The sequence below is a fragment of the Chaetodon trifascialis genome, chromosome 10, assembly GCF_039877785.1.
Source record: "Chaetodon trifascialis isolate fChaTrf1 chromosome 10, fChaTrf1.hap1, whole genome shotgun sequence".
Lineage (NCBI taxonomy): Eukaryota > Metazoa > Chordata > Actinopteri > Chaetodontiformes > Chaetodontidae > Chaetodon > Chaetodon trifascialis.
In genome coordinates, this window is record NC_092065.1 from 16,013,911 (window position 1) to 16,027,849 (window position 13,939).

Consider the following 13,939-nt stretch of genomic DNA (forward strand, 5'->3'; position numbering starts at 1 on the left):
AGACAGACAGTGAGTGAGTGAGTGAGTGAGTGAGTGAGTGAGTGAGTGAGTGAGACAGAAACAGAGAGAGAGAGAGAGAGAGAGAGAGAGAGAGAGAGAGAGAGAGAGAGAGAGAGAGAGAGAGAGAGTATTGATGTGAACAGGCAGTGTAGTCGCACCTTCCTTCCCAGCAGCTCGAGACAATGAAACGCTCCACTCCACCGTCGCTCCGCGCGTCACAGACCTGTTTCCTCGCTCGAGTTTTGACAGAAAACTGAACACGATCGGACAAACGGATTTTCTCCTCCTAATTCCATGAGCTTTGTGTTGAGCCTGTTTGTTTCCGACACCACCAGCAGCAGGACTCTCGCGGGTCACACTTCCCCGCCAGTCGTTGAAGTCGTCGCGAGGCACCGGTTGATGTAAGTGAACCAGACTTCTTCAATTTTAATGAGTTTCTATCCAAGCACGTGCATTCCCTGCTTCCCCACAGGTGATATTTAGCACAGTTGATTGTAAACTTTCGGATACACTGTTTCTTCCTTTTTTCTTTTTTTTTCCCCACCTTTGTTGCCTCGTGCATGTGCCGAGTTTGTCCAAAGCCTGCTCGCGCGGGTTTCAATACATGACATTAACCAAATATGGAGGAAAGCAAAGGCATAAAAAAGGATAGTGTTATATCTATAGCAGTAGGTCAGCTGAGGAGAACAACATGAGTGGACACACAGTGGACCAGACAGCAAAGTGAGACAGGAGAGCTGAAGTAAGGTGCATGGCTTCCTTAGGCTCTTTGTGTCTCTCACCACATCGTCAAGATGACTGAACATGCAGTTACTGTGCACTGTAGATATTTGAGTCATATTATACTTTATCTTTTTAAGGCTACTTCAGTGCAAAGTGGCCATTCTCGACCCAATTCAAACGCCCTATCAGACAGCGAGGAGGTTAGTTTGTGCTCAGTCTGCTTCATCTTGCTTGTGGGTATTGACACATTTTCTGCCTCTTTCCCCGCAGAAGCCTGAGAGCTGAGTGGTGTGAACAGTGTTGGAATGCAACAGGATTATCATCTGACTTTAACTCAGAGGAGGCAAAGCAACCGGACCATTAGATCACACATTTTCTGATCTCTGCTGCACTTATGATGCCTTTGAGGTTATAATGTCTACGCTGAAGCACGTTATTCTGCAAGATAAAGAGCAGGACGTCGAGAAGAAGCTGGACTGGAGTTACATCGAGTGGGTCGAAAATGAGGATGTCAACGCAGGTGTGGCAGACGCACAGACCCAAACGGACTGGGGGCCTTCAGAGGACAAGGAGTGTCAGACCAGCAACCCAGTCATAATGCACATAGATCTCACACGGACACACTCCAAGTGGAGACATTCGTCCCCAGTGGACACCGATGGCTTGGTAGCACCTTTCTTCCAGTTTGACCGGCAGGCCCCTGGCCGCATCTCCACCTCTCCCACCTTGAGGAGGATGAGGAGCACTCGGCGTCCTCTGACGGATACCTGGGATCCTGTCAGGATGGGGAGCACTCTGGAGGAGCCTTCCTCGGAGAGCACGCCCTCCCCCATAACCCCCCTGTCCCCAGTACACAGAGTCAAGTCTCCTCTTGCTGCAAGCCCCCTCTCTGATGGAGAGATGTGTCCCGGTCATCAGCCCATTTCATCCTACGGCCGACAGAGAACCAGATCACATAGATCAAAGACGTTTGACAACGGTGTCACTCCCAAGAGACAAGAGTGTCACAGTTCTCTTCCTGCTCACATGAAAAAGTTTGGATTTCCTGATCGGGAACTACAGGTGAGCTCGTACCACTTATTCTGTGTAATTTGAATCAAAGCATGTCTGTCCTCCCTAATCACCTTTGCAAACCTCTTCCCACCCTCACCACGAGTCACGTGCTGCGGTCTGCTGAGGATTTTTATCTATAAATTAAATGGTTACACATTCCTTCCTTGCGGAAACCTTCTCTCCCTCATTCTGCCCTGCCTCCTGCGGTGGTCACTCACAATGCAAGCTTTTGACAGCAAATGAATCAGCAGTTACATGCACTGACAGCTCTGACCAAGCCCACTGCCTGGAGAGCCCTGGGAAGTGCTTTCCTCGGGCCCCTATTCACCGCAGTCAGCAGTCACCCAATAATGGAGGGGTCAGTGAGCGATGGAAAAAGATAATGGGGAGATCTATTCATCAGCTCGCGGTATTCAGCCGAGCACATTCTCAATAGAGTCCCAACATTCTCCTCAGATATCAGAGGCTTTTGAATCCAAGCCACCACTTAAAACACTGATTCAAATTTGAAGGTCTTTGAAAGCGATATAGTGGTGTCGTTAGCAGTAGGAGGTCCTTGCACCCTCTCATGCTGGGTGTGACAGTAACGGTGCTAATATGGCATGCAGAACATATCATAATTGCCACTAATGAGAGCACTAAAAAATTATCTGATTTTATGTTGTTTGGATTCATGCTGTAACTTCCACTCCTCACTGACGCACCAAGGGAATGAATCATCTCAGTTTTTTTACTGTAATGCGTAATGGTCTTCCATTGTCTGATGCAGTATTTTCCTCTCTCTGCAGGACAAAGAGCATTTCCGTAATAGGTAAGTTTGCCTCGGACTGTCTCGCATGTTGTCTGTGTGTCAGCATAGCCAAAACCACCTGGACCTCACTTTCTAGCTTGTCAGAGCATGCTCGCATATCAGGAGAGTAGTAAAACTTTTCCTGGAACTGATAAGTTTTACCACAGTGTGCACCTTTTTTTCTTTGTCACTCTGATTCACCTCTAATTTCCATAGTGAGCCTCCGCCGCTTCTGTATCCAGAACACGGAAGCTTGAGCTTGTCACTTCGGCATCACGAGCGTCATGTCTTCATGCGCTCGCGGGACACTCATGAGCGAGGACGATGGGACGTTTCAGGGTTTAAGGAGCCCCGTTGTGCATTCATTGTCAGTCATGTCTTTGTTAATGGAGCATAAGCTTGGTGGGTTAAGTTTTGAGAGTCCCATGGTTATGTGTGGCCTAGACAAACCCTCATTAAGGCTGTTTTCTCTCGCTGCCACCCACACCCCTCCTAATGGGCTGCCGGGCTCGTCCCCTCACTGGATAATTAGGCAGCTATTGTCCCCGTAATTACACCCTGGCACTGTGCCTCTTACAGTGACCGAGCCCTGCGAGCCTCTGGTTGGGACAGTTTTGTTTTGGGGCATCATTATTTCTCTTGGCGTGCAGGAACAAAACACCCATTTTTACAAGTGCTCTCGGTGGCAGAGAGGCTGAGACAGAGAAAGCTTTCTGAGTGGTCACAAAGCAACAGGGTGTCATTGTGAGGATGCCGAGGAATGAACTGCGAGGAGGCACTGACCTGGTTTAGAGGAGTAATCGTGCCTTTCTTACTGTCCCATTAGCCGCATATCCTCCACAGAGCTCAGGTGCTGCTGCTATTGTCTGTTTTACTGCTGTTGCTCCGCCTGGTTATACATCAATCTTTGCATCATCTCACGACGAAGAGCAAGGAACAGTTTGTGTTTTCACATCTCAACAAAGCTGTTCCCGTTCATTGTAGATGGACTTATCCTCCATGTGTACAGGTTGGCCCTGCAGCCATGCGGCCTACATGTGCGTTCGAGTTAGTCTCGTTTGCCGCTTGCTTGAGAGGTGCAGGCGCAGCAGCAGAAAGGCAGCCGCTGTTCGAGGGGATATTACGAGCTGTAAGAGGAAGAAAGTCTCAAAGATCATTCGGTCTCAGAAAGAAGATTTTAGGTATGATAGCAGGCAAAGACAAACCAGCACCAGCATTGTTCCTCTTGTTTGCACTTCTGCTCCAGTTTATTGTATTGTTATCATAAACAGGGACGTTAGCCCTCATCTGTAAGCCAGTCTTACGGTATGATCATGTTCTGATAACCTTTATCAGACAGAAAGTGTGTTGATCTGTCTATCTGTTGGTTTTTCTCTTTTATCTGATCCTTTTCTCTCTGCCTCTGAAACCCTAAACTCTACTTTTTAAGGGCAGGACCCTGAAAAATTTAGAAGTGAAACCACAGCACGTTGACATGGGTCACTGACCCGCTGAGTGTCAGCGTGCTCAGAGTGAACTTTGGCAAAACCAGCCTGTCTGGTTGTTGTGCAGCTTATTAGCCACGTTAAACAACTAGAGGCTCTCACTGGCATTGGCACAGTTTGAGTTGCGATTGTTGGAGTCACACAGTCACCGATCAAGTTTTGCTCTGTTCACAGTCTCTTAATTCTTGCAACAAATGAAAGCATCTATGTGACCGGGCCCTTTTAAGATATTTAGTTAGCATATTCACCCTCACCTCCATAGCATAGCTGAAATTCATTTCTTTTTTAATTTCAACACATGAATGTCCTTTTTTTTTCACTTTGAGCAGTAATCCCTGAATTAAGTACAACAGCCGAGGATAAGTCAAAACACTTGAGAACAGTGGCTGTTTGAGCTTTGCTTGAGGCTAAAAGGCAGGCCTGTGTTTTTCCAGCCACAGCCATGCCTCAGTTACTAACTATGAGAGGCAGACCAAGAGGATTATAACTGGCTCACACTGACAGCTCACCTCCTTCCACACAAATAGGGTGATCCATTAATCGGCAGCTATCCATGCATAAGCCAGACACATAACACTTATCCTTTATAGTTTCTGCTACTCAAGTTAATTACCAATTTTTGCTGCACAATGCAGATGGTATTTCAGTGGTATTTCAACCATGTAAAAAGACAAAAGGAATTCTCTTACTTCCTGTGGCCTGCACTAAGTCTTTTCTCTTTGTGCTGTATTGCATTTACAATAGCACAGTAGTGGTTCTCACACTCAGCTCTGAAAGTGTCAAGCTTTGCTTCTAGTTTCATCTTTGTACGTTTGGCAGCCAGCACCTGTTTACAATGTAACAGTACATTTACTCATGTACTGTACTTGAGTCCAAATATGAGGTACATGTGTTCCTTTATATGCTGAGAAAACTCAACCTTTAACAAACACAGCAGTAAAATGCAACATGCACATGAATGCAGCAGTAATATTAATCGGTAAAACAGTGACTGGGACTATTTCGCTCCACAGCTTTTACTCTCATACTTAAGCTGCCTGCTTACTGTCCCCTCAGGCTTCAGGAGAGGAGACGTAGCTCCGTGGTGGTCAGCCTGCCCGGATTGGATGTTTCACCAGGAGACCTTTTCGTATCCAATGGAGCAGCTGACATATTAAATGGTTCAAACTTCTCTGGTAAAATGTCAAATTATATTATATATATCGAGTTTTAATGGTCTTGTTTTTTACTTTGTGAACCATTTAACTCGATCAGTCCCAGCAGAGTTCTACTGGTCCACTCCCTGTTTTGAGTGACGCTTCCACCTGAACCAATTGGTGTTATCAATCAAAATATCAATTACACTGATTGTTAATACCATAATGAGCTATCATGCTTGGCTGTAACGTGTCCTTGTGTGTTGTCATGGCAGTCCAAGCAACGTAAGCGTCAGAGCTGTTTCACACTGTCCGTCAAATAAGAAGTTCACTAAATAGTTGCCTTTTTTATTTATTGATTATGATGCTTTTATAAGTATTCAGTGTAGGTGTTGAGCCATATGAAGTCTAAAGGTCTCAACCTGTATCATGTTTTAGTTAACAGGCTAACACATAGTAGTACGTAAGTAGTATAATTACCTTGTAGTTGCTGTCTCATTAGTTGAATTACTGTTGTGTAATCAGTGACAGTTGAATATTTTGAATAAATTGCATCTTGTAGCACAGTCTAATATAATCCAGCATAAACCTTGAACACAAATACAATTATTCACATCAACCCTGGCTATTCTGAAAAAGACAGTGTGCAACACATTCATACCTGAATCTAATTAGAGAGGCAGATAACACACACACAGCACTAAAACACAGAGTCTGACCTCTGGCTGAAAGGCTTTAACAGTTATAATTACTCCAGTCACTCAGTGCGTCTTGGTGCTTCAAAGGAAGCACAGTGCCAGTGAGTCTGCTGGTGGTGCAAAACCACACACCATGTCCAAAAGATAGAGGACAACACATGAACTGTTTCTGTGCTGCTTTAATGTAATTTAACCTCCAATATTTGCAAAAGTCCTCAAGTCCACCACCTTTTATCCTGACACACTGTTCGTTTGTTTGATTCTAATCCCAGCTGTTGCACAGTGCACATTCTTGCTTGTTCTTTTGTGGATAATCAGTATTTTATGTTTGTGGTTTTTTTTATAGATACCAAGAAGTCAAAGTGGCCTTTTTCGAGGCGCAGTACGGTAGGTGTGCTGTTTGTCTGTTAGTTGCTGTTATGTGTGCCCAGTGCCGATGCTGTGCTCGTGGTTTGTTTTGATGTGCTTTGTTTTAGCTGTTGGTTTGGACATTGTTCTCTGACCCACTTCTCCAAGCAGATTAATGTGGTTCCTTTTATCCCTTTTGTAATTGGTCAACACTTGAAATGCAGAACTTGAGCCAAACCTGTTAGTTCAGTTTTTGAACATAGCTTTTCCTCGCCATCATTTGGAGAGATATTTGATCAAACGTTACAAATGTGCAAGCAAATCCGTGACCGTGCGTGTCTTCCTTTGCCTTTCAGACCAAAGGGAAATTGCAGACAGGCACAGTATCAGATATCGAAAAGTATCTCTCAACATCACAGATACAAGACTGGAGAAGCTGTGACCATCAGAGGTACAAGGTGAGAAATGAACACTATCAGCAGCAAAAGCCCTGAAGCATCCAGGATGTTTGTTATGTAAATCATCGTGCTGGTTGTGGCTGTGCAGTGACTTCTAATCCAAGCAAACTCAGGGTTTGAACAACTAAGAGATTCAGATTTCCAAACCAAATAGATCTCAGTGTTTAACGAGTGACTCAGAAAAAACAGGACGGCAGTTAGAGGGAGGCTCCCGCAGCGTTTAAATGACACACGTTGTGCAAGAACCTGAATTTCTGGACAGCAACCTGTCAGGTCGACCCTGCACATGTATATAAACACACACTGACATACATTTGATTGTATCAGGAACTTTTCACTGACAGAATACAGTTTTATACACACTTTCTGAGGTGTAAACAGTGCCTTTTCTAAAAGCTTTCTCTCGTCTGATGGCTGCTCTTCTGCCGACCCTGTGCAGGACTTCTCTCTGGCGGAGTTCCTGCGGGACCAGTCTTCCCAGGTGAGCGCCACCTCTGACCCTCAGGCCTTCAAGAGACAGGAGGCCATCTGGGAACTCTTCACCAGCGAGTGTGTTTACTTCCTGGATCAGCTCATGGTTCTCAAAGAGGTGACTGTCCATGCAAAGCCTCATAATGCACACGCACATGCAAATACACACACACAGCACCACAGATAAAAAGACCAAACCCAAACGAAACCCAACACCTGCTGCTTTTCCTCCTGTCACTGAATTCCTGTCAGTGAGGTTCACGTAAAAGTCTCTTTGGGGTTTCTATTCTTTGCAGCGGTGGATTAGAAATTCAACGCTGGCCTGAGCCTATTCTCTCTCTGCCTTCTTTGTTGCTTGCAGGTGTTTTCGGCTACACTCACAAACCTGCAGATGAGGAACTGCCTGATGGATATCGACTCCTGGAGGCTGTTTGCTAACCTCAATGAGCTTTGCCTGGTGAGACATGATGCAAATCAGTACCATGAGTTTACCACTAGTTTCTGGGTGTATTATGTAAATGTTAAAACAACAGCAGCCTTTATAGCAGTATAGTAATACTGCTGTGCAAGACTCTGTATTACTGCTTGATTAATTAACCAGGAGGGATCTCTTTCTCAAGAGCACCTTGATCAAGAGACACCAAGAATCTAAATAGCAACCTGACAGCTGTCACAAAAAGAACAATTGTATGCATGCATAGCTGTCTTCTAGTCTGCAGACAAGATTTAACTGAGAGGGTGAGGACCTTGTCTGTCATTCATTCATCACTCATTCATCATGAGTTAGCAAAACTTGAATGTATGATGCATCTTACTGGACCACAGCCTGCTCACAGCTACACTACAGTTACTGGTGCCGTGATGTGAAATGAAATGATGTGTTTGAGTTAGTTCGGGTATTGTTTACTAGCGGTCTGTCGTTTTTTGCTGTTAACAAACTGAACGTGACTGAGGGGTGAGCGTGTGGCTCTGCTGTCTCTTGACACGTTTTCTGCTGCAGGTGAGCTTTGGTTTCCTGAACAACCTCCTCCGCGTCATCAAGGACATGTTGGAGATTACTGACAGTGGCGGGCCCACCCTGCTGGAGCTGCTGAGCAAGGCAAGCATGGCTCACATGTGGACACACACACACACACACACACACACACACACACACACTGACTGCAGTCAGTTGAAAACTGCATTGATAAGATGTTTGAAACAATGGCAACATTTCACACTAGAGGACAAACTTTTCAGACAAAGTGTCTGCTGGATGCGTGTGGACGTATATGTATAATACATTTTATTTGTGTAGCATCTATAAAACATAGAACTTGCTTCACAACAGCAAAATAAAAACAGAATAGTTGAACTATTAAAAAAGCAGTGTAAAAAGAACATAAAAGTGAGAATAAGCTAAAATAATGTATTAAAACAATAAAACATTAGACTAGATTTTTAAATATAAGTAAAAGTAAAAGAAGTGCAGAGATGTGGCTTGTATGATCTCTGGTCTTCCCTGGTTTCCAGTTTAGATCCTGGAATCTCTCAAAGGGACCCATCCGAGGATCCCAGACTACGTTCATATGGCATTAAACATTCATTTATATACTCGTGCCAGATGCATCCAGGCTTTAACAGTGATGATTAAGATCTGAAAGTGGATTGTAAAACATACAAACAGCAGTGTAATGAAGCTGGAATCAGGGTTATATTATATATGCCCTCTTCTTCATAGTGAGGAGTCTGCCAGCAGCATTTTGAATGAAGTCTGGATCAAAGTAATTACACACTATTATATGTATGTGATACATCATTATTATTATTATATTGTCACTAATAATTAGCTTGTTTTGAATTGTACTTTGACAACACTGTCATTATCTGCTGCTGTTGTCAGTCTCATCTCTCACCACTGGAGCCTCTCCAGAATAAAATAATGATAATAACCAATCATATTCATGGACAGAAATAATTCACCTCGCCGTAGCTGGAGAATGTTTCACACACAGGTTAAGCTTTCTAAGCTTTTTGCTTGTACCCAGATTTGCATCTTCTTCTTCCTATTTTCTATGGTCTGTTTGTGTGCAGCTTAATGAGTGATGTGACCCAGCACTGTGTATCCTGATGTGTGTGCAACCCTTGTGTCTGTTGGCAGGCTTTCCAGGAGAGCATATGCCACTGCCTGCAGACGTACTGCCTCAACTACTCCACAGCTCTGCTTTATCTGGACAGCCTGAAGCCCAGAGAGGACTTTGGATCTTACGTGAAGGTACAGGAGGGAGCTCACTGAGAGCAGCTGACTGTGTGTGTGTGTGTGTGTGTGTGTGTGTGTGTGTGTGTGTGTGTGTGTGTGTGTGTGTGTGTGTGTGTGTGTGTGTGTGTGTGTGTGTGTGTGTGTGAGAGAGAGTGTGAGAGTGTGAGTCAGAGCAGTGGCAAGGACGCAGTGTACCTTGAGAACGCGGCAGGCAGTGCTGTACCAAGTGTAAGAGAGGACACAGCAGCGTCAACAAGAGCTGCCAAAGAGGAATGTCACCATTTGTCCCTTGTGTAACCTTCCCTTTCATCTCGCTTATGTATTTGTCGGGCCTTCTGTTGTGTTTCGGTCTCAGATCTCACTTGTTTTCACACGCTTTTTGCCACCCATCCCCCCCAATTAACCCTCTGTTCTAACAAACACCACAACGAGCCCCTTCACCCCTCTGACCTCCTTCTTTTTCCTCCTCTCGCCACCTCTCTCTCCCCAGTGGTGCGAGAGGAAGGAGCAGTGCCGGAGGCTGCAACTGCGCGACCTGTTGGTGGCACCGTTGCAGAGGCTAACTCGATACCCGCTGTTGTTGCGGAATATCGTGAAGAGGTGCCCCATGGAGGACGAGACCAAAGGCCTGCAGGTCATAGCGGAACAAGTGGACACATCTATATGTGAGCACCTTCCACCACCCTGAATGTCTTCCCGTGCATCACTCCACAACATGCATAAAACAGTGATGCTCTTCACCACCTGAGCATTTCAGCACCGACTTACCTGCATCAGCACACTCACTCATTGAGAAGCATACTGTCGCTGGGTTAGTTACATAACTTTAAGCTCGTCCCACAGATCTTTTCAGCTGCCGATGCCAAGCTGAATGCTCCACTGAGCTTCAAGTGTCACTCAGCCGATCAGAAATCAAGTGTTTGTTCAGTTGTGTTTGTCAACAGGTGGTTTACAAACACATTAACATACAAGAGGCATGTTAAGCAGAGGTAAGTGCGGTTATCTCTGTCACCACAACATGTGTTGGCCGGCAGCCAGGAGCCCTGACCGCTCATTCTTCCCAGCACACCTCCTCCTGCAGACCTGTTGAGGCGGTTTACTGTGTAACTAGATGGAAAGGCTGTGGGAAATGTGCTGCACCTCAATGCCATTTTGTTGCATTGAACAGATAAACAATACACAACCAAACAGCGTGGACTTTAAGTCTTTAACGACATATTTTCCCATAACTATTAAAGAGGTGTGACAGAGCTGCACAGGTGATGACGAGTGTCACAACCACAGCGACTATGTGTAGGGCAATGTCCTCTGGGTGTGGATGATATTTACTGTAAAAGCTGTGTGTGCTGGAATCTCTCACGATACGGTCATGCCCGTGTTAGGCAGGCAGCCAGCAGCCAGGAGTACACAACAAGATAATGAAGTGCTGCTTTTGTTGGAAATGTTGTCACACTGTGAAAGGTGTTACTATCAAAGGTCATTAACATTCTGATCCTGAAGTCAGAGGTTTTGATTGAAATGATGCCTCCGTGCTTCCAGGTGATTTGGAGGGGAAGGTGAAATGGTTGGATAACTACCAGAAGGTGAAACAGCTGAGAGACGCTCTGCTATGGCTGCCTGTGTGGGAGAGAGACAAGCGTGCCTTCATCCCTGAGGTCTGTCTGCTTATGTGTGCGGTTTTTAATAATGTTTATGTCTGACAGAGCTTGGTTGACAGTAAAAGCATGTGTGCCGATAAGACGATGAGATATGAAAAGTAAAACATTTCGCTTTTACGGTGCAACATCTGTTACTTTGGTATCAGAAAATCGGATCTGTCAGTATCAGTTTACATGTCAGACAGTGAAAATGTTTTCTCCTCTTTCAGAATCTGAAACATCTCTTAAAGGCTGTCACTCTGGAGAATCTCATTTCTCACAGAAGCCTGCTGCACGAAGGCAAACTGGTGCTCACAGGTGTGCACAGCTGGCATGACTCCAGCACATTTCATGTGCTTCAATTTGAGCAAAATCTTACACCATCTCTCTTTGGTTTGTTACTAGAGAACACAAAGCTGATTGATGTTTATCTGTTCCTGTTTGACGAGTTCCTGCTGATCACAAAGATAAAGAGAAACAAGAAGGTATGTCACCCTGTTCCCAGTCTGAACTGGACCACTGCACATGTTCAGCTGCAGCTCTGTGCAGAAGCCTCACAGCTTTGTGCATCCTGTCTTCCTGTGCAGAAGTCCAGCGGTCCAGAGCAGAATCCTCTGAGGCTGCCGCAGAACCTGGAGCTGGATCAGCTGCTGAAGGAGGGGTGCACCTTCACGGTTCTGGATCAACCCATCTCTCTGGACCGACTCCAGCTCAAGAACATTGATCAGCTCAATGCCTCAAGTAATAACAGTATTTTAGACAATCTCTCTTATTGAGTTCATTGAAATTCAAGTGTATTTACCGTCAAATGCAGCAACAGTTGTTTTAATTATTGGCTTATTATTTGTTGAGAGCATTCAGTTTACAGCCAGTATGGTGTCTTACAGCTGAACTGTTATTTTGTGCATCCTTTGTAGCGTCGGGGCTGCCTCATTCTTTCATAGTCATGCACCAGAACCGCTACCAGCAATGCATCGGTGCATTCATCCTGCAGGCTGCATCAGAGTCTGTCAAGGTAAATTCACTCCAGCCATGAATTTCCCAGAAGTTTCAGGAGTCTTGCAGTTTTTTAAAAGCCAGCAGTGTTAATTATGTACGTACATAGTGCCATAAAGATGTTCAACATCATACACGGCATTAATTTCAGCTTTCTGTGTAGCATCAACACGATTTCACTAGTAGCATTCACAGAGAATTACAAAAGCTAATAATTTGAAATCTATGTTTTGCTAAAGGCAGTTTTTTATGTGAGTTGAGAGGATTTTTAAATAAACCCACTCATCACTCAGTGATTAAAATTTACCACAAGTTACTTAATGACATTAAGTATATATTAATATAATTGAAGATCTTAATGGAAATCTGCCAGGATTTACTCTGTGAAATGGTATTTTTTTCTTGAAATATAAATGCATGGCTGCACGGTGGCACAGCAGGTAGTGCGCGTGCCTCACAGCAACAAGGTTGCCAGTTCGATTCCCGGGTCGAGCCTTTCTGTGTGAAGTTTGCATGTTCTTCCCGTGCATGCGTGGGTTCTCTCTGGGTACTCCGGCTTCCTCCCACAGACCAAAAACATGCTCATTAGGTTAATTGGTGACTCTAAAATTGCCCCTAGGTGTGAGTGTGAATGGTTGTGTGTTTGTGCCCTGCGATCGACTGGTGACCGGTCCAGGGTGTACCCCGCCTCTCGCCCGTTGATGGCTGGGATAGGCTCCAGCACCCCCCGCAACCCCGAAAGGGATACGCGGTATAGAAAATGGATGGCTATAAATGCATTTTATGTTAAGCTGTTAGATTTCTGCATGTTACAGGATAATTTACATTAATTTCTCCTTATGTGCATCTCTAAAGTGATTTTGTACATTCTGTAAATGGAGGAAAATTGTTTTAGTGACTGGTCAGGGATAATCTTATATGTTGTTATGTAGGCTGTTTTGTCAGCTCCAGTACAGAATTAGTGATGACTCATATTAACACACATTACAAAGAAACACAAATAAGTAGATCAATATCATCTGAGCAAACCATCTAATTAAACGAATTAACAAAACTAATCTAATTAGCTGCTGGATGGGGACCCTGATGACATTGCTCTCCCTGTGTGACTCTTTCCAGAGAGCGTGGATGTCGCAGATAGAGAGCGCTGTGACGGCGCTGCTGAAGCTGGACTCTCAGCAGCCACGTGTCAAGAGCTCCTCACTGTGGCTGGAGTCCTCACAGATATGACCCATCCGACAGCACCAGAAGCCATCCGAATTATTTCTACCGTCAACGTGCACTTCACCGTCTCCCGACGTCTTGTAAATGACTGTTTTAGCACTAGGATCATTTTGTAAACTAAATGTTTGCCTTTAAGGGCGGCTGCTGCAGGAGTGTACAATAAATATCTGATTACGTAGTAAAAGTTGTCCTGGAGTGTTTTTCCTTTTTTTTTTTTTTTTTTTTTTTTTTAAAGGAACTCACATCATTTCATCTTTCATTTTCATCAGTTCAGTGATATTCAAGGACTTGGATCAAACTAATTCACCCCAAGTTCCATTTAGTAATCACCTGCTCTTCATCAGCAGACGGCCGTTGCTCAGTTGTCTCAATTTTTAAGCCAACATGGACGAGAAAAGTGACAAATGAACACCTCCAACTTCATGACAACAGGGCAAACTCCACCTTCAGAGCAAGATCGTGTGCTAATATATGATGGAAAGCTCCAGAGCAGCTGCTACGTGGACCCTGAGGTGAGACTGATTTGCCAACTGCTGTTTCCAAGGTCAAGGATGAACTCAGAACTTCAAATTCAAGGTCTTTTTCACTCCAGGGGGGTAAGGCTGAATTTGGCAGCTATATTTATGAAGTGCAACTGATTCATTTAAGGAACACACTGTGAAAAGAACATAACACACCGCAG

General features: G+C 44.7%; 1 protein-coding gene across 1 annotated transcript; it reads left to right on the forward strand.

The window, feature by feature from the left end:
- The first annotated feature begins 123 nt into the window (after positions 1 to 123).
- plekhg7 (pleckstrin homology domain containing, family G (with RhoGef domain) member 7) lies at positions 124 to 13,436 on the forward strand. Its single transcript, XM_070971319.1, has 17 exons — positions 124 to 401; positions 994 to 1,785; positions 2,565 to 2,587; positions 5,107 to 5,225; positions 6,231 to 6,271; positions 6,589 to 6,690; positions 7,130 to 7,279; positions 7,523 to 7,618; positions 8,162 to 8,260; positions 9,302 to 9,415; positions 9,891 to 10,065; positions 10,940 to 11,055; positions 11,268 to 11,355; positions 11,443 to 11,522; positions 11,625 to 11,778; positions 11,955 to 12,052; positions 13,153 to 13,436. The coding sequence occupies exons 2-17, from the start codon at positions 1,138 to 1,140 to the stop codon at positions 13,261 to 13,263; spliced, it is 2,214 nt and encodes a 737-aa protein (XP_070827420.1). The 5' UTR covers positions 124 to 401; positions 994 to 1,137; the 3' UTR covers positions 13,264 to 13,436.
- Positions 13,437 to 13,939: the final 503 nt, after the last annotated feature.

Bases quoted from the DNA above. Each gene is read 5' to 3' on its own strand.
- plekhg7 (XM_070971319.1), top strand. From the start codon at position 1,138: ATGTCTACGCTGAAGCACGTTATTCTGCAAGATAAAGAGCAGGACGTC. The intron at 5,226-6,230 runs GTAAAATGTCAA...TTTTTTTTATAG, and splicing joins AAATGGTTCAAACTTCTCTG to ATACCAAGAAGTCAAAGTGG. The intron at 12,053-13,152 runs GTAAATTCACTC...GACTCTTTCCAG, and splicing joins CTGCATCAGAGTCTGTCAAG to AGAGCGTGGATGTCGCAGAT.